The 19750-nt window shown below is 37.7% G+C and overlaps 1 protein-coding gene across 4 annotated transcripts in view; it reads left to right on the top strand.

Moving 5' to 3' along the window:
* Positions 1–19750, top strand: part of C6 (complement C6) — a 57690-nt gene that overhangs the window by 27919 nt on the left and 10021 nt on the right. For all 4 annotated transcript variants that reach the window (XM_007487412.3, XM_007487411.2, XM_056824574.1 and 1 more), the window contains 10 exons: positions 898–1098; positions 3102–3342; positions 3690–3812; positions 5739–5905; positions 9509–9734; positions 11109–11280; positions 11497–11608; positions 13279–13411; positions 15172–15360; positions 19547–19634. In XM_007487412.3, the coding sequence (XP_007487474.2) occupies positions 898–1098; positions 3102–3342; positions 3690–3812; positions 5739–5905; positions 9509–9734; positions 11109–11280; positions 11497–11608; positions 13279–13411; positions 15172–15360; positions 19547–19634 (1652 nt within the window). The remainder of the gene's footprint in view (positions 1–897; positions 1099–3101; positions 3343–3689; positions 3813–5738; positions 5906–9508; positions 9735–11108; positions 11281–11496; positions 11609–13278; positions 13412–15171; positions 15361–19546; positions 19635–19750) is intronic.

The raw sequence follows: 19750 nt of genomic DNA, 5'->3' as shown, positions 1-19750 counted from the left end.
ATTATACTCTTCCTCTCCTTCATTCTCCTGATAATTCTACTGTGGTACACTGAAAGAACTCTAGAGTCAGAGGTAATGGGTTCAAATCCTTCCTATAAATTTTGGGTAAGACACTTAACTTTTTGTGGCCTCAGGTTCTCCATCTAGAAAATGGAGACTGAGTGGTTGGACTATATATTCTTTCTTGCTTTATGTCTAAAAATTAATTAAATTAGCATTTATTAAGCCTTTATCCTGTATCCAGAGCTATGCTAAACTCTGGGTATTTAAACAAGAAAAGACAGTTTTTGCCTTGAAAAGTTCAGAAGTCTCTATAAAGGAAGGCTTTGGGAGGAGGTTAGGGTTCCATCTTTCAGTCTTTCAGTCAGAGGAGAGGGAACAAAGAGGAGCTGAGAAAGTGTTGCATATTGAAACTGAGCATAATGATGACATTTCAGATGTTCACCTTATCTTGGGTGGCATATGAGGATGGAAAGTTGAAAGTTACCTAATCAGATCTTCAGCTTCTAGGATCCAGGTGTGGGGGAGAATTCTTTGAAGCTTTGAAGTAAGATGCTTATCTCTAAGGGGCCCTAGCAGCAAGAGGTCACCAGGAATAAGTATTCAAACAGATGGGATCTGCTTTTCTCATACAGGACCAGCCCCAGGACAATATATCTTTCAGTGTGTGGGACACTGGGGAAAAAGTGACTGCTTCTCTTTTTGCTGTTTCTGGGAATACAAGCAAGGCTTACATTGGTCTACACTACTCAAAACTTGGTGATAGGCTTATATTTTAGCTATATATGCCAGGTTTGGAGTAAAGAGGAAAGGAGAGAGAAATCAAAATGCAGTTTGCATTCAAATCAAGATGATTTATTATTTCATGGGTAATATACAAGATTTTTTTTTCTCCAGGTGAACAATGAAGAAGATGATTTGCAAACTGATTTCTATAGTAACTTAATTCCTCTGGGAAATGATCATGTTCTTCACAAATCAGATAATCTCCAAGGGCATAGCCATTCAGGGATTCCATTATTATTGTCTACAAAAAGGAAGGAAAGAATCACTCAACAATACTCCTTCAAACAAGCAATTCAAGCTTCCCACAAAAAGGTAGGGGGAAATGACTCATGGTCTTTTTTATTTTTCCTTTGCCAAATGAATTTAATTCAAGAATGTCATTCAAGGCTCTATAATCCAGACAAATGGAATTATTTCCATTCCCCACTTGTTTTACCTTCTGCCCTGTGCTCCTTCCCTAGCTTTGCTCCCCAATTCTTTATATCCCTGGAAGGGTTTCACCCAAACCACATCGTTTTTTCTCTTAAAATCTCTCTCTTCTCTTAACTTCAATGTCAGCTCCTAGAAGTCTTCCTTGACCCTCCCCCCTCTCAAATTCCTCATTTGTTTTATGGGTCTTTCCTCTGAATTTATCACCTATTCTCTAATCAGAAAACTGCTTAAGTCTGCAGTAGCATCCTCTTCGAGATGTGGGAAAGAGGGGTCCTGCCAAAATCCAATACACAGTCCAGAGAAGATGTGGTAGTCTGCATCCTGTTGTCCAAGATGACTCTAAAACTCAGAAACTGATTCTTATGCCTGAGACCAGCAGAAAGAAAACTTGAAGGGACCAGGATTGCCCCTTTAGTGTATCCATGTAATTTTGGCTCAGCAGCCAATTAAAAGAATCATCAGGGTGTCAGAAATGATATCTACACCTACCCTGAAAAGCATGTCATCCCACTATGGGTCTTATCCCCTATCCCCACCCGATTAAGTTGTTTCTTCCTTGATGGTAAGCTCTATGTCATATATATCTTTCTATTTGTGTTTTGTGCACATTGTAGGTACTATATCAATGTTTACTAAATTGAGCAGAAGGGAGTACAATGAAAATTTGAGCAAGTCACTTAATGTCCTAAGCCTCAATTCCTTCAACTCTAAAATGAGAGCTGCATTAAATAGCCTCCGAGGTCCCTTCCAGCCCTAGATCTATGGTACACTTATTCTTTTTTGAGAAGAAAAATATTTTACAACCCCAAAATTGGAAAAGAGCAGGGACAATTTAGAAGGTAATCTAGACTGATAAGCTGTTAAAACCAAAATAGAACTTCTTGGTACCAAGTTAACAAAGAGAGATGAGATGAAAAGAGCTGGTTTAATCGATTACTTATAGTTAGTTTATTTTATCTACAAATGGAAGAAGAGAGTGTATTTTTAAAATAATTCCTAAATCATTTAGAATCAGAAAATTTAAGAACTGGGTGGGACTTTAGGCAACTTCTAATTCAACCTGTTTGTTTTACAGATGAAGAAATAGAGGACCAGGGAGGTCAAGTGATTTGCTGAGTGTTGTACCTTGGACCTCGGTCTCTTGGCTTCCCAGGCTCTTTCTATTCCACCTGGGATGTAATCTTCTGGGGGCAGGGATACATAAGGCAGCCATTACAAAAAGAAAATACCCTGAGGAAACATGAATCCTGCCTTTGGAGTCAAAGGATCTGGCTCTAAATCCTGGCTCTGTCATTCTATACATGTACAACCTCAGGCAAGACATAGGCAAGACTTGCCCAAGGCCAAAGCCCTAGCAGGTATCAGAGGCAAAGGTGACTAAGACACATGTGAGATTGATTTCTTTGGGCCTCAGTGTTTTTGTCTGAAAAGGAGGAAGTTAGAGGGTCTCTAACATTCCTTCCAGCCCTAAATCTGAGGTTTTATTGGTGAAGGGCAAGAAGAAGAAAAAGGCTTTCATTCCCAGGCTCACCATGACTTGCTAGAACATCTTGGCTGTTCAGTGTTTTTGAGATCTAATTTCTTCCTGCACTGACCTGAAAGAAGAGGGATATTTCTCATGGATCCCCACCAAGGCCCATATGTGACATTATCAAAATAATCTCATGTGATATCCCTAGGGAATCATGGAAGATGGGTGTTCCTTCAATGTGAAGTTATTTTGAATTTTGTGAGCTCATAAAATGCTATAAAAGTTGCCTTAAGTCCTTTAGTTTAGAGTCAACATGACTGGAGGAATGAAGAATAAAATGGCCCATGGAAGTCCTTTACGTGACTGCCTCCAGCCTCCATTAATAGCAATGCTTTTTTGTTTTTTTCTTTAGGATTCCAGTTTCATTAGAGTCCATAAAGTCATTTCTGTGCTCAACTTTACAATGAAACCCACCGAACTACAACTCTCAGATGTCTTTTTGAAAGCACTTAACCATCTGCCTCTTCAGTATAATTATGCCTTATACAGCCGTTTATTTGATGACTTTGGGACCCATTATTTCACTTCTGGTTCCATGGGGGGTACCTATGATCTCCTCTATCAATACAGCCGGGAAGAACTGAAGAACTCAGGTAAAGTCCTTTTTACCCTGCTATCATTGTAAGGGACAAAATTGAAGGGATCCTAGAGTCAGAGGATTAGGTCTGATAAGGATCTCAGGGATTATTTAGCCCGACCTTCTAATTTTAAAAGTGAGGAAACTGGACTTAGAAAGAGAACCAATTTATAAATGTCTATAGCTTGTCTCACATTCATAATCAGACTTGATTGGTAAGAAATAGCAAAGTAATGTTTGGATTTCAACAAACACCTTCCCTACTTAAAATAGGAAGGGTCATCATGTCTTGGTCTCTCCTGCTTCTCTGTTACCTGGAGGGATTATCCTCAGGTTTGCTCTGCTCATGTCTTGCTTCCTCAGGCTTAACAGAGGAAGAATCCCAACACTGTGTCCGCATTGAAACTGTTAAACGCAGGCTCGTCTTCAAGAAAAAGAAAGTGGAGAACAGGTGTACCACCAACAAGATGTTAGATCGCTATGAAGGTAATGGCAGATTCTCTTGGTAAGAAAGATGCAGTGGTGTATAGGATTTGACTTGAATACAATTATCATTTCTCCTGTTAGCTTTCTCTCTTCTAGGCTAACCATTCCCAGTTCTTTCAACCTATCCTCAAATCACATCATCTAAAGGACTTGTTCTTCTTGGTTGTCTTCCTCTGAACACTTTCTAACTTATTAATGTGGCTTCCTGAAATGTGGTGTCCTAAGGGGTCCTGACAAACATTTGGGGGTCCCGAAGGGGTGAGGAGAATGAGACGTGGGGAGAAGGATGACATATGTCAGGAAGGCCACTGAAGCTGGGAGCAATCAGAGGCAAAGTTTATTGATCACAGCTAGTATTTTATAAAGAAAGTGATGTAGGCTAAGGGATGAGGTAAGCTTTTTACATAGAAAATAGTTAGCAATGATTTACAATTTTAGTACAATGACTTAGTTTACCTCACCAAGTCTTTTCTATAGGATAATAAATCACGGGTAACTATGTAACTATCTAGCCCAGATTCTCAGGGAAATATTTGCTTCAGTGGATTTGTCAAGAACAGCCAGTTATTACCAAGTACAGCAGAGGAGGGCTTGGAAAGGAGGACTTTTGGGGATCTCATGTGAGGAGTGATTCTGGCATTAATTTTACTGGGGTCCACTCTCACTACTGGGAGCTACAATGTGGCATCCATAATTCATCACAGGCTTTACTCCACTTGTGACCTGACCCATTCAGACTAGTACAACAAGAATATTACTTCCCTTTTTCCTGATATTATGATTCTCTCAATGTAGCCTAAGGTAGCCCTGGTTCTTTTTCTGCCTTATCTTGCTCAGCTTGCAGTCCACTAAAAATTCCAGATTAGTTTTTTTTTTCAGATGACCTATTATCTAACCATGCTTTGTGCTTCATCTATCAAGTACTTGTACTGTTGATTTTTTTTCTTATTCCAGATGTAAGATTTTACATTTCTCTGGTTCAAGTTCTATTTATTCATTTCAGCCTATGGTCCTAGCCTGTTGGCAACCTACATGCAACTGGGTTTCTTTACATTCTATTCCTTCATCCCAGTATTTTCTTTAATTATTAAATGATGTTTTAGCTCTGAAGCACAAGAGCCATAGCTAAGACTTACTCAGGACCCACAAGGATCAGATTATCCTGGTCATGGGACCAGATTAAATTTCCCACTCATAGAACACATTAGCTACACCTTTTACACCAAGTCACTACTAGTTGTTTCTTGCTGTTTAAATTTTTAATCTTCAATGGTTAAATATTATGGAGGTAACATTAGACATGTCAGAACTGGTTTTTCTGGTGTCAAGGCTTTGCTCTTTAAGCCAGAACAGATAGTAGTTGTCCAAGACCTAGAAATTATATGGACTAAGTGGGGTAGGTCAAGTGATTGGGTTCTGTTTCCACTGCTTGAAAGGTAAGTAAGCAGGTGGGCAGTTCTCATTAGGTAATAGCACTTAGTAATGGATCCCATGATCAGTATTGGATTGTCAACCAGTTGGAATGGTTTCCAACTGTGAGTCCAAGTGATGGGGGTTCAACCCAAGAGATAATGAGCCCAAAGCTTTAGTGGAAGAAAGAAGCAACAAGATGCTAGTAGAGGTTGCTGTGGAGTCCCACCAGGGTGGGGAAATCATGAGATCTTATAACATTAGGGGGTTTCCAGGGTAGTACAACTTGGGTTGCCTCTATTGGTTGTCTCTGGGGAAGGTGAGCTACTTTGATTAACTTCATTGGATGTCCCTGAGAGAGGCAGAAAGTCCTGGTTTTTGAGGGCTGAGGGGCCAGAAGTTGTTAGGAGTCATTTTCTTGGCTTTCTGTTGCTCAACTGGGATTTGTTGGTTTCCTGTCCCCTAGCAAAGATACAATGCATTTGAAGGGACTCTCTCATTGAAATCCCTCCACAGGTTCATTTTTGCAGGGAGCTGAAAAATCCCTATCTCTGGTCCGAGGAGGAAGAAGTGAACATGCTGCTGCTTTGGCATGGGAGAAAAAAGGGTCCTCTCCAGAAGAGACTGTGTTTACTGAGTGGCTGCAGTCTGTGAAGGAAAACCCTGCTGTTGTTGACTTTGAGGTAAAACGTATCTGATGATTAGTGGTCAGGAAACAACGGTCATTCTTAAGCAAATAAAAGCAAACTTCCTAGGGTTCATTTCTCATTCTCCTTTCCTTCCCCCCCCCCTCAATAAAGGAAATACAGCTTTCCCTTTCTCTCAGTTATAGAATGCACCCTTTTCCTTCAGACATGAAACTGAAAGTATATTGTCTTTGTTACCCAAACATGTATTCTGAACACTATTTAGAATTCAGGGCATGCATCAAATATATTTGAATATCCAACAAGGGAGATTTGTTGCAGACAAAAGCTAAAATCTGTACAAATATTACTTTTTGCTTCGCCCCCCCCCCCCAGGAAATATATAATTTCTTTTTTTTTAATCTTTCCTTCTGTCTTGGAATAAATACTAAGCATTGTTTCCAAGGAAGAAAAGAGGTAAGGGCTAGGCAATTGGAGTTAAGTGGTTTGCCCAGGATCACACAGCTAAGAAATGTCTGAAACCACATTTGAACCCAGTACCTACCTACCATCTCTAGGCCTGGCTCTCTCTATACTGAGCCACTTAGCTGCCCTAATAATATCTAATTTCTATATTTGTCTTACAAGTCTTTTTCTTAAATTTGATAAGCCTTCCTTTGTAAAATTCGATTATGATTAAATGGAAAAAAAATGTCTCCAGGGCCATTTGGTTTCCAGCTTATACTATTCTTAGTTTTATTAAAGGAGTTATCATTAGATCACAGAGTAAGTAGTGCTGGAAAGAACCTCAAAATCTATGTGGTCCAGCCTATTCACTGTACTGATGAGGCCCAGGGAAGAGAAAGGACTTGTGCTAGATTGCAGTAGATAGAGGAAGTGTCATAGGGGTTTGGATTCCAACTCCCGAACCTGTGCCATTTTGCCTCCACTGCCCCAATGTGCTTGGGTATTTCTGCCCAGCACAATACCTGGCACATAAATGCTCAGTGAATACTGACTGGTTGACTACTCTAATTCCATCTTCTCTAGGACTGATAGAGGGCTTCATGCCCACAAATCAATACAATTATATAGAGATGAAAAGGGAGACCTGCTGGTGTCAGCTTAAACTGATTAAGAAAAGTCATCATTAAATTTCAGTGGAAGCAGTTACAACTAGAAAATGAGCAAATATTGCAATCAAGACTGGGGTTTATATTTGTTGATTATCTAGACTTAAGAAAGTGTTAAGAGACAATGATAATAATGCAGATTAAACTTAAAAGTGTGACCTGTACATATTTTTGGTTAAATATTGTTGGTTGTTAAACATTTACTAGTATACCCCTGGCTGGAAGGGACCTTAGAAGCCACCTCATCCAACTCCCTCGTTTTACAGATGAAGAACTGAGATAGGGAGAGGCTGAGAAACTTACCTCTGGTTATATACCTATTAAATGTCCAAGTCAGAATTTGAACCTAAAATTCCCTGATATCAATTCCCATAATCTGTCTATTATGTCAAGATGCTTCTACAGAAATTATCTAAATTTCTTTCCAACATGGTTACCTCAAAGTACCAAAGAAATACGAGCTTTGCAAATCTAGAGCTAACTCTACCCTAAATGTTCTCATCTATTGAATCCCTTGCGCCTGATCTGTGCCTTCCAAATTCATATTAGACTGATCAGCCACAGTCTAACACATTGTACCACGATGCCCACATTGTGATGTCATTGGTCTTCCGTCAAAAATCAGGATGAGCAATCTTGTAAACAGAGCCACTTCCATAAAACTGAGGATCCAAAAAAGGATGCAATATTTTCTTTGTCAGGAATAGGTAATTCAGTCCCCCCGCAAGCTAGTTCTTATTTACATGCAGTATTAAGGAAGGTTATTTATGCTATATGGAGAATAGAGATCAGAAAACATAGCTGGCTGTTTGTATTTTAAACATTACAAAAAATAATTGCTTTGGGGCTCAAGCCTGTCACACCAAAAGTGAGGCTGCTCTCTAGTAGTTCTGTTTGTTTGTCCCTCTTAACTCTGCCCTTTATCCTAGTACTCTGTTTATTTCTTCATTTTTTGCTATTCCCTATCTCTTTATGGTTGCACCAGAAGCCAAAACATCAAGTTCGGAAGCCTACTTTCAGACTCACCCCCATCCTCTGCCCGATTCTCTGTGAAATTTTAGCAGAGGTACTTAGCCTCATTAGCAGCCTTACTCAGTTAGTCAGCTAAAATTTATCAGGCGCCTACTATACGCTAGGCACTATCATCCACATTGACCTTTGTGTAGATGTCTCTGAGAATGGCATAAGATTAATTTAGAGACTAGCACTTCTCAATGGAACAATTAAGAGGACGGGAGGGATATATGATGGCAGAGAAAGTAAAAATAGCAAGACAAACATACAGAGACATATAGAAAGCCAGAGTCTCCATTTTCTCACAAAGAGAGGCAGCAAAGCTTCCATTTTTCATACAATGAATCCTTGGAGAACTTTCTTCTAGAGTTACAAGACTTGAATGGTTTCCTATGTCATCCCTTCTAAGTGCGAAATGCATTGACTTTTCCCTTTCATTCCAATAGTCTTTTATATTGATAAAAACATTTAGTCAAAAATGATTTGGCTATTACTCTTAAATCATCAATTGGTCAGTCAATAAACATTTATTAAGTGGCTACTATATGAAAGGTTCTGTGCTAATCTTGGGAATAAAAAACAAATGCAACATAGTCCCTATTCCCAAGGAGCTGACAACTGAATGGGGGAAGATAACACTCAAAAAGAAGCTGAAAAAGAGATGAGGGAAGATACTCTGAGAGATAGAGTGCAACTGGGTGGAAAATGAAAAAATGGCTGGCCTAGGTCCCTTCCTTAAATGGTTTTAGAGGGAGTTCTCATCTCTTCACATCTCACCCTAACCAAGCTCAGAAGAATCCCCAAGGTGCAAGTTCTAGAACTAAAGTAATCTTGCAGGAAAATAAAGAGGGTTGTGGGCCATATTGGAGAAATCCCAAGGAATGCAACCTGGTGGGAAATGAAGGCTATCATCCTATTACTCAATAAACTATTGCCTCTCCTTACTACATTCAGAATCAAATATAAAGAATCAGCATCAAATATAAAGCCAAATGTTTGGCATTCAAATACCTTCAAAACGTGACTTCTCTCTTTCTACATTTTCAATCTTCTTATATTTTACTCTCTTCCATGAACTATACAATATAACTATATTAACCTAATTTTATTCCTCCAATGGGGCATTCCAATCTCCGGTCTCTATGCTTTTGCATCGGTAGTCCCCTGTGCCTATAATGTTTTCCTTCCTTACACCTATCTCTTGGAGTCCCAGCTTCCTTGAAGAATCAACTCAAAGAGCCCTTCATGGAGGAGGACTTTCCTAGTCCTCTCAGCTACTAGAACTGTCCCCTCTGGGGTCACCTTCCATTTACTCTGTATTTTGTTTATATTCATTTGTATGATGATATGATTTCCCTATTAGAATGTCATCTCTTTGGGAGCAGGGATTTTTTTAAACCTTTCTTTGAATCCTCTGTGCTTAGCTTACAGTGCCTGGCACAGAGCCAATACTTAATAAATGCTTACTATTTAAATGAATGATTAATTACTCTTCTTTGCGGTATTCTCTTAGTTGGCACCTATCTTGGACTTGGTGAAAAACATTCCCTGTGCAGTAACAAAAAGAAAAAATCTCAAGCAAGCTCTTCATGAATATGCTGAAAAATTTGATCCTTGCAAATGTGCCCATTGCCCTAACAATGGCAAGCCCACACTCTCAGGAACTGAGTGCCTTTGTGTGTGTCAGAGTGGCACCTATGGGGAGAATTGTGAGATAAGAGCTCCTGACTACACATCCAGTAAGTAACGGAATTCTTGCAAAATATTCATTTTCTCTCTAAAATACTCTTTAAGACAGTCAATGAAAATAATCCCATCCTGCATGAAGCCCTTTTTGGAAATATCCTTGAAAGTACTGGAAGGCTTTGAATTTTGAAGAAGAGATTGGAGAGAAGTAAGGAAACAGGATTTTTATTAAGTGTCTACTCTATGGCAGGCACTGTGTTAAGAGCTTACAGACTATTATCTTATTTAATTCTTACAACTCTGGAGAGCAGGTACTATTATCTCCATTTTACAGTAGAGAAAATTGAGGTAGACAGGCAGACAAAGACTATGTTACTTACTCAGGGTCACACATCTAGGAAGTGCCACTTGGCTGCCTAAGTAATAGAAAAAGAACATTGACATTGTAAAGGAGGGTAAATTCAACCTGAACTAATGTTTTTCGGCCAATGATAGAAATAAGTGTTTTCTGGTCTTCTTCTCTAATGCCCTGATTTTTCAAGTCCCCAATCTTTCATCAATTTATCCACTTGAATCCATTCACTCAATCCATTTGTTATATTCGATAAATATTTGTTAAGCTTCTACCATGCACAAATCACTGTGCTTTAGCATTAGGTTAAGGCAAAGTTTAGATAAAACACTTTTGTCTGCCTTTGTTTTGTTTCTGGTCTTCTAATTGTACCTACTATGGTACAAAGTTTCTATAATATAGGTTAACATTCACAAAGAATAAGATTAAAGACTATGTATCAACATCAGAGGTAATGATTCTCATGTGACCACCTGCTCGAAAATTAGAGGTTGATACCCGCTTTTCCAGTAGACAAACTGGAATCAAGATCTAATTGGTACCCATTTACTACAAGTTCTAGAAAAAAAAATCTTTATTTCCATTTATGGACAGCTTGTTCATGATTTCTACTTGTATGTAAATCCACAATAGATATTATTAATTTATCGTTGTTCATTAGCATGCATAGTTTTGTGTCTCTTCTGAGAGAGAGTCATCTAAGCCCTTCTCATCAGTAGGTTTAGTTATAGTACATTAGGCTGTAAACTCTTTAATGCCATACACTGTAAAGATCCCCAATGCTTAGCACAGTGTCTAGCACATAGTTGGTGCTTAATAAATGCAACTGACTATTGACTGATTGACACAGATGTCACCTATGTGTCCAATTGGAAACTGAGGTGACAGAAATGAAAAGTGGTAGTCATCCACAGTCTCTCCCCAGGTGTCTCCCTAGTGGAATTTCTTATTAGATATCCTAATTATGCTATTATTGTTGCCCTTTACTTGTAAAAGAGCCACAATCATGGACTCTTCATTCAGAGATCTGGGGGAAAGTTCGGTAAGTCCCCAGTGATGTCTCTTCTTGTCCCAGATGAAGTTGATGGTGCTTGGAGCTGCTGGTCCTCTTGGAGTCCATGTGCTGCCTCTTATAAAAGACAAAGGACACGTGAATGCAATAACCCTGCACCCCAGAATGGGGGGAAGCCCTGTGTAGGAGAGCAGGAGCAAGAAGAGGACTGTTCTTTTTCAATATTTGAAAACAGGTGAAGAATGGGAAGGAACTAGGGATTTTCTCTTCCCTGATGCAAATGACAAAGGTACTCTTACTCATCCAGAAAGGATATGATCAGTATCTAAGATATTTTGAAAGGCAATCCTGGGGAGGTATTGGGTTTTTCTCTCATTTTTCTTTGAAACACACACACACACACACACACACACACACACACACACACACTTGACTTTTTTTATTTCCCCAGGGGAGATCTCTGCATAAATGATGAGGAGGCTGAAAAGGAGGTAGATATTGATGAAACTAATCCTGAATCTGGATGCGTTAAACCTATTCCTCCTGAAAATGGATTCCTCAGGGTAAGCTGCCCTAACCATGCACTAAGTTAATGTTAGAGCCTTAGGCATAGAGGAAAACAAACAAACTTGAACCCTGGAACCACTTCTGAGGACAGATGTATTTCCACTTCAATAAGTCCCTGTGAATTTAAAAAGAGAAGGCAAAAACTGCATCTAGAACTATAGCAGAAGTTTCTCAGTAGATTGGGGGCAAGAAGAAGGGACTGGTAGTCATCACTCTAGAAGAATATACATTTTAAAAAGTTTGACACATATTGACACTCTATAGACACATAAAGATTCTCCATTTGCCTTTGATTTTCCTCAAATTAAACCAATTTATTTTAAATGCTACAATTAAAAAGAAATGGATTATTAATCTATTAGTCTGGTGGCTACTTTATAAAATGAACTCCCAAATGTTACCTATTTTTATACTCAGAAGCACACTCAAACTTTGTTCTATTTGGATCTCTATAATTTAAGACCATAGTGTGCCTACTAGTCACTATAGAACAAATGGCCTTTACAATGAATGGAGTCTTGCAAAATCAGTAATTACTGGATTACTATAATGAGCTCTTTTGGGTACTTTTGAGGTAGGGTCTAGCAAAGGTGGACACTAAGCTGAATTCATCATGTACCATAGTAAAATATTTCTCCAGGGATCGAAATACCAGTAGAGTTAAGCCCTCTATATGGAGACAAAGGACAGCGATATTAGATGTAGTTTAAAAGTTGACTGTTAAATTTATTGGATTTTAAGCTCTCTAAGGACAGGGAGTTTGAGCAGCCAATACATTTTATTAAAATCTATTGAGCATTTAATAAATAAATGTTTGTTGAGTAAATTAAAACCCAGACTTATAGGATTTGTCTTCATTTGTGTAGTGGTAAATGGCAAATAAGGTAAAATACATATCACAAGTGCTAACCATTTGGTTTCAATAAATAAATGAGGTTCTGGGGTCCTTTTGTTGTCAGTTACTAAGCACTCTTCTCTGTCTGCCCCACTCTCAATTTCTTATTTAGGAGTCATTGGTTCAATCCCCAACTACTTGACCATGCCCCTCAAGGAGCTTGCTTTCCACTAGAAAGATGCAATATATTTGGAGAGAGCAGGGAAAGGGTGTATGTGGAATAATTGTGGTTCAAGAAAGGGAGCGTTTATCTAGAGAGTCAAAGAGATTATAAGTGGAGACAAAGAGCAGTAGATTGTCAGAATATTTTATTATTTTTCCCTGAAAAAGAGGTAAAAAATAATTGGAAGGACAGGCAACTATAATCAAAATTATAGAGGTAGATGGCCAAATGATTTTTTGGCTTAGTGTAGGGCTATGGTACCAACTAGGTATATAGGGGATAGAAGTAAGGCACCAATCACTCACTCTCCAATCTTGGTAGCTCTAGCCTTGGTCTGAATGAAAGGCAAATAGGATAATTCCTGTCAAGGTTGGGAGAAAGAGGTCTCTCAAGGTCTGGATCACAAATTCTTGTGGGGGAAAAACAAGTAATGAGAGGACAGGTGGCAAGGTGCCCTCTGTGGTGAGGTCTTTCTATTCTGGTAGTAGATGACTAAAAGAATATCATCTCTTGTTCTAGGAATACTTTAAGGCCCATTGTTGGCAGTAGTGTTAGGACAGTATCATAAAACCACTGAGTTGGATCCTTTGGGTTTATTTTATTTATAGAATGAGAAGAGGCTGTATTCTGTTGGAGAAGAAGCTGAAGTTGCCTGCATGATGGGCTTCAATCTTGTTGGGTACCCATACTTAAGGTGTTTACCTGACCAAACATGGAGACAAGAAGGTGTGGAATGCCAAAGTAAGGAGATGTGAATAAATTTTAGAATAAATTATAATCTCCAGATTAAATGGGGACCCATAGAACTTCTAAGAAACACATAATTTTAGAGATGCCCAGAGAGATGAAGTGACCCTGGACTAGATTAATAAAATGAACACACACACACACACACACACACACACACACACACACACACATACATGAATTAAAGTGAGCAAAAAGAGACAGTGATTCAGTAATAGAGTAATAAATCCTATAGATTTGGCTAGCTAAAACAAGTTAATCAACCTTTGTTTAATTAGCTGGTCCTTTTTTAAATAAAATTTTATATTTTTTAATTTTTGTCATCTATTTTTCCCAATGTATCTCAACCATGAAATGTAACTCCTCCCCGAAAACCATGCTTTGTAATAAAGAATAAAACAGGCAAAAAGCCAAATTAAGGAAACTAATTAGCATATAAGTTGGCCATTTTAAAATAACTCGATAAATTTTGATACATAGAACTTCTGGTGTTCTTATAAGTAAACATTTTTCCTCAAAATGTTTATCATAAAAGAAGAAAACCTTATCCTAATTAATCTTTTTTTGTCAGAAACTTTAGAGTAGTTATTTCTTTGATTTACACAGAAGTGTAAAAAAGAACAACAGCAACAACCCCCAAAAAAGCATTTTTATCTTCTCTCATTGAAAGATAAATTATCGAAAAATTCCAACCACTTTTCAATGACTCTAATACAATTTCTGATGAGCCTCCTTCTCAAGTAATTCATTTTCTTTCTTTGTCTTAATGCATGTTAGTCATCTGGCTGCTTGGTAGCAGTTCTGGCAATTTGTCCACATAGCCAAGGGGAGATAATGAAACTGAACTAGTCAATGTCTAACTGATTAGCAAATCTTTTAAAATGTCTATTAGAGAAGAAGCTAGAAATTAGTATTTTTTATTATGCTTGAAAATTACTTGTACATTTCACCTATTACTGCTTCCCATTATCCATCTAGTCAGATAATTGCAAGCTGTGATTTTAGGAATATAGCAAATCTGAATGGCATGTCTAACCATGAATATCATCATCCCCACCATTCTATAGCACTGTGGCAAACATAACCAAGCCTTTTGGCTTTGAGGAATGAGCACTGACTTTGGAGTTAGGAGATCTGGACTTTAGACTAGAATCTGATATTCAATCCCCAAATGACCTTGGACAAGTCATTTTATGTCCCCTCCCCTCCCATCCGCACACAGTTCTCAGTAACTTGATCTACAAAATGACTATAATAATGCTTTCCCCACAGGGCTATTATGAGGAATGAATGAGATAATGTCAACAACAGCATGTCACAAGTAGCTTGGAAGGTCAAAGCTGCAAAAGACTGGTTGTGACCTAGTCCATAATTTTCATAATTTTCCAGGTTAGGAAACTGAAACCCTGAGGGGTTGAATAATTTGCCAAAGATCACATAAGAAGTAGGTCACAATGCTGGATTTTGAACACGAGTTCTCTAACTCCAAATCCTGTGTCCTCAGCTACTCCTCTTACCTCACCAACTATTAAAAACTATCAGACGAAATCAAATAGGGGAAAAAAATAATTAATTAATTAATTTAAAAACTATCAAATGAAAGGGATTCAATCCTAAATCATCCATTCTGATCCAACATAACCAAGTTGATGGGAAATGTATCCTAGTTCCCTACAGTCACACAAAATCTGCCTATAGTTCTGAATATATGATTGTTCAAATAATACATTCATATCATTTGTTCTTTTTGGCAGGGGTAGGGTGCATAAAGCCATTCGTACAGGAAGGCATTTCAATCACACCATATCAAAGTGTATATGACATTGGAAATACCATCAAACTCACCTGCCCCTATGGCTTTGCCATTACTGGTCCTCCAAATTATTTATGTGGGAAGCAGTCCTGGGAACCAGCTATTCCAAGTTCACTCACTTGCAGACAAGGTTAGTATTTCAGATTTGAGTCAGATTAATGACAGCATTTGGCACTGTGGATTTTCCTTAAATGTGCTCTTGTGGAATATGATTAACTGGGGAAGGAGAAGTCACTGGTTAAGCTTTGTTCTTTAGTTTTACTTTTTATACTCTTTATAACCCCATTTGCAGTTTTCTTGGCAAAAATAGCAGAGTAGTCTAAAACCTCTAAGAGGTTGGCAAAAGTCTGTGACACCCCAGTGTGGGGGCCATCCAAGAGAGCAGCAGCATTACTAGAATTGGGCCTTGGAGGTGGTTCCAATAGCAGCAATAGCAATTTTGATACCTCTCAGCCCAGAGGCAGTAACTGGGATTGGGAGTGGAAGTAGGGGTAAGATAACTGGTCAGAAAAAGATTGCAGGGAAGTGTTTGCTGGAACTTGGGGTAGCTGGTGATGATTAGCAAATCTGAGCAGTTCTAGGTCAAAATTCCAGGACAGAAAGGAACATTTCTAGTTAGTCATAAAGGAACAAGAGACCTAGTCACAGTTCCAAGGTCAAAAGGAATGCTAGTTTTTGCAGCTGTTGGGCAGCAGGATTTTTCCTGGTAAAGAGCACAACACAGAATGAGAGAGCAGTGATCACACCTCTCCCTAGATCACCACCACCACATTAGAAGCACCAAAGACTTGAATACCCAAGAACTAACTCTGAAAACAGCAATGTAAAAAAGTATGAAGTATGGGATAGTGCCTCCCAACTCCAAGGTAAGAAGAACACAGCTTTAACATAAAGTCTGAAGTTTAAAAAAAAATAAACAAACAAACAAACAAAAAATTAAACATAAAAATCACTACTGTGGCAGGGAGGACCAAGACATACTCCGAAGACAACACTACAAAAATAGCTGCAAGCAAAATAAAAAAGCCATAAGCAAAGCCTCAAAAAAAATGTTAATTGGACCTAAGGCCAAGAGAAATTCCTAGAAGAATTAAAGAATGAGATAAGAATGGCAAAGGGAAAGTTGGGAAAAGAAATGCGTGATGCAAGAAAATTATGAAAAGCAAATTAACAGTTTAGTAAAAGAAGCACAAGAAATTACCAAAGAAAATGATATTCTAGAAATAGATTTGACCTAATAGTAAAAGAAGCATAAAAATTCACTAAAGAAAAGAACTACTCATAAAGAAAAATTGGACAAATAGAAAAAGAGATGCAACTCACTGACGGAAATAAGAACAATTTTTTAAAATGTCAAAAGAATAAAAAAAATGAAGAAAATTTGAAATATCTCATTGGAGCAACTAATCTGGAAATAGATAAAGGAGAGCTAATTTAAAAATTATTGGATTACCTAAGAGCCATTTTCAAAAAAAAAAAAAAATCCAGCCATCATATTTCAAGAAATTAATCCAGGAAAATTGCTCTGATAATCTAGAACAAGAAGGAAAAGTAGGAATTGAAAGACTCCTCTCTTCTAAAAGAGATCCCAAAATTGAACTTCAGAAATATTACAGTCAAATTCCAAAAATTCCAGGTCAAGGAGAAAAATTTTCAAACAGTCAGAAAAGAAACTATTCAAATGTCATGGAGCCACCATGAGAATCACACAAAATTTAGCAATTTCCACACTAAAGAATCAGAGGGCTTTGAATATGACATTCTGAAAGACAAAGGAGTTAGGATTACAACCAAAAATAACCTACCCATCAAAACTGAATATAAACTTTCAGGATGGGGGATGAATATTTAATTAAATAGAAGACTTTCAAGCATTCCTTATGAAAAGACCAGCAATAAATAGAAAATCTGAAGCTCAAACACAACTCAAGAAAAGCATAAAAAAGTAAACATGAAAGAGTAATCATAAGGAACTCAAAAAAGTTTAAACCACTTATATTTCTTTATGGGAAAATGATACATATAACATCTAACTGTAAGAATTAAAATGGTTGATGTTGTAAACTGTAGTGAATTAAAATGGTGGAAGATATAAATTGTGATAGATATAAGAGAGGGTGAGTAAATTTGACCGCAGAAAATATGTTTCACTACAGTGTCTTGGTTTTAAATCAAATATAAGGTGGTTGCCAGGGAATATATTCCCAAATTATGAATATGCCCATCAACTGGGTTTTTTAGAGAATTTAATTAATAATGCAATGAGGAATTAAAGAAAAGGAGAAGGAGAGAGAAAAGGAATTAATGAGAAAAAATAGGTTGGCCAGGGCAGGCCTGGCCAACCCAGGCCTAAGCCTTAAGAGAGAAACCAGTCAATTATCACTCACCATAAGACTTGTCTTAAGCAAGGATGTCTGGGGAACAGAATCTCCCCAGAGGGAGTGCCAGCCAGATTCAGCCTCCCAAGGGACTTCTTCTCAAGAGATCTTCAAAGGGCCTCCTCCAAAAGGATCTATCTCCAAGGATCTATCTCCAAGGATCCAAGGATCTCCAAGCCTCTCCAAGCCTCCAAGGATCTCTTGCTCAAGAGATTCCTTTTCTTATATAGGAGGTTTTTTCCTATGTCACCTCCCCTAAGTTCTTCCATCTACCAATCACCTTAGATGTTTTCTAAAAGACAGCCCATCTGAATTCCTGCTAAGTCAACTAACCTCTTCAGTAAGTCTGAACCAGAGAAAATGCTGCTCTGTCGACTAATCCCCTCAGTAAATCTGAACCAGAGAAAACACAGCTGAGTCGACTAATCTCATTAAGAGAAAACTTGTCTGACCCTTTTAGGTACCTAGCAGCCCATTGTATCAATTCTAAAAACAGGCATGGCTCAAAGAACTCCTTGCCTTGCATGGATCCAAGTACTTTCATTGTTTAGCAAGGAGTTTTTTCCCCTAAAGCAGTCTTAAGTACGGGTGGAGTAGAGGTCCTCCCATAGCAAGGAGTTTTCTCCCCTAAAGCAGTCTTAAGTACAGGTGGAGTAGAGGTCCTCCCACTTCTGATCCTGGCAAGTTCTCACATCAAAATGGGGAATGTTTCCAGCAGGGAATTTGTTCCAATGGAGGATTCCTCAATGGAGAAATTTTTAACATTCACAAGTCTGAGAGATTTCAAGATTTACATAACAATGTATTATTATCAGGGAAGTTAGAAATAATACATAGACAGAGAGCATGAGTGTGAGTCAACTATGTTGGAATGATCTAAAAAAAAGTGAAAGAATGAGAAAGAAGGATGCCCTGGAAGACGAGGTAGAATGGGAAAGTTTTCTCATATAAAAGATGTACATAAGGAAAAATTTTTATAATGGAGGGGGAAATACTAGGGGTGGTGCACAATGCTTGAATCTCATTCTAATCAGAATTGATTCAAAGAGGGAAGAATATATTAAATATATATGTATGTGTGTTTATGTATATACACATCATTAGGGTATAGAAATCAATTTTATTCAATTGAGGAAATAGGAGGAAAAGGTGATAAGATAAGATGAGGGTAAAAAAGGAAGGTGGTTAGAAATAAAACAGACTTTTGGAAAGAGATAGGATAAAAAAGAGAGAAGAATAAACAGAAAAAAAAAAGGATGAACAGAAATATATAATAATCATAAGTGTGAATGTGAATGGGATGAGATCACCAATAAAACAGAAATAGTAGAATGAATAGAAGCCAGAAAACAGGAAAAATGTTGTATACAAGAAACACACTTGAAACAGAAAGACACACCATTAAAGCAAAGGACTGGAGCAGAATCTATTATGTTTTAGCTGAAATTAAAAAAAAAGGCATGGGTAAAAATCACAATCTTGGCAAAGCAAAAGCAAAAGTAGACTTAATTTAAAACAAATTAATCATGGACACTACATTTTGGTAAAAGGTACCACAGTTAAGTAATATCAACAATTCAATAGCAAGTTTCTCTGATAAAAGACTCATTTCTCAAATATATAGTGAACTGAATCAAATTTACAAAAATAAGAATCATCCCTTGTTGATTAAAAAGTCAAACTATATGAATTGGTAGTTTTCAGACAAAGAAATAAAAGCTCTATTGTTATGAGAAATTGTTTTGTCACCCAAAATTGTAGAAATGAAAATTCTTAGGGGAGGGGTAGGAGGATGTGAAATAATTTGGAACTCAAAATTTAAAAAGAAAAGAATATTTTAAATGATTTTTTTTTATTTTAAAGAGAGAAGCAGTGCTTTGAAGTTGATTGATCACTGAAAAAATGAGAATCCTTATGTTTTACATTTGTTTGTTCCAGACATTTTGCCCTTCCCAGAGAATTGTGGACCAGGACATAAGTTGGTGGAATCCAAATGCGTTTGCATGTCTCCAGAAGAGGACTGTAGGTAAGCTGCTACTTGGACTGTTTTGAAATTTGACAAGACCATTGAATGCTGTACTGATCAGTATTTGTAAATTTAAAGTAGCATATTAAAGATTGAATGACCTAAGGCCTTTTCCC

This window comes from Monodelphis domestica, chromosome 3, assembly GCF_027887165.1.
Source record: "Monodelphis domestica isolate mMonDom1 chromosome 3, mMonDom1.pri, whole genome shotgun sequence".
Lineage (NCBI taxonomy): Eukaryota > Metazoa > Chordata > Mammalia > Didelphimorphia > Didelphidae > Monodelphis > Monodelphis domestica.
Note: the sequence above shows the minus strand (reverse complement) of the source record. Positions and strands in the feature narration are given on the sequence as shown.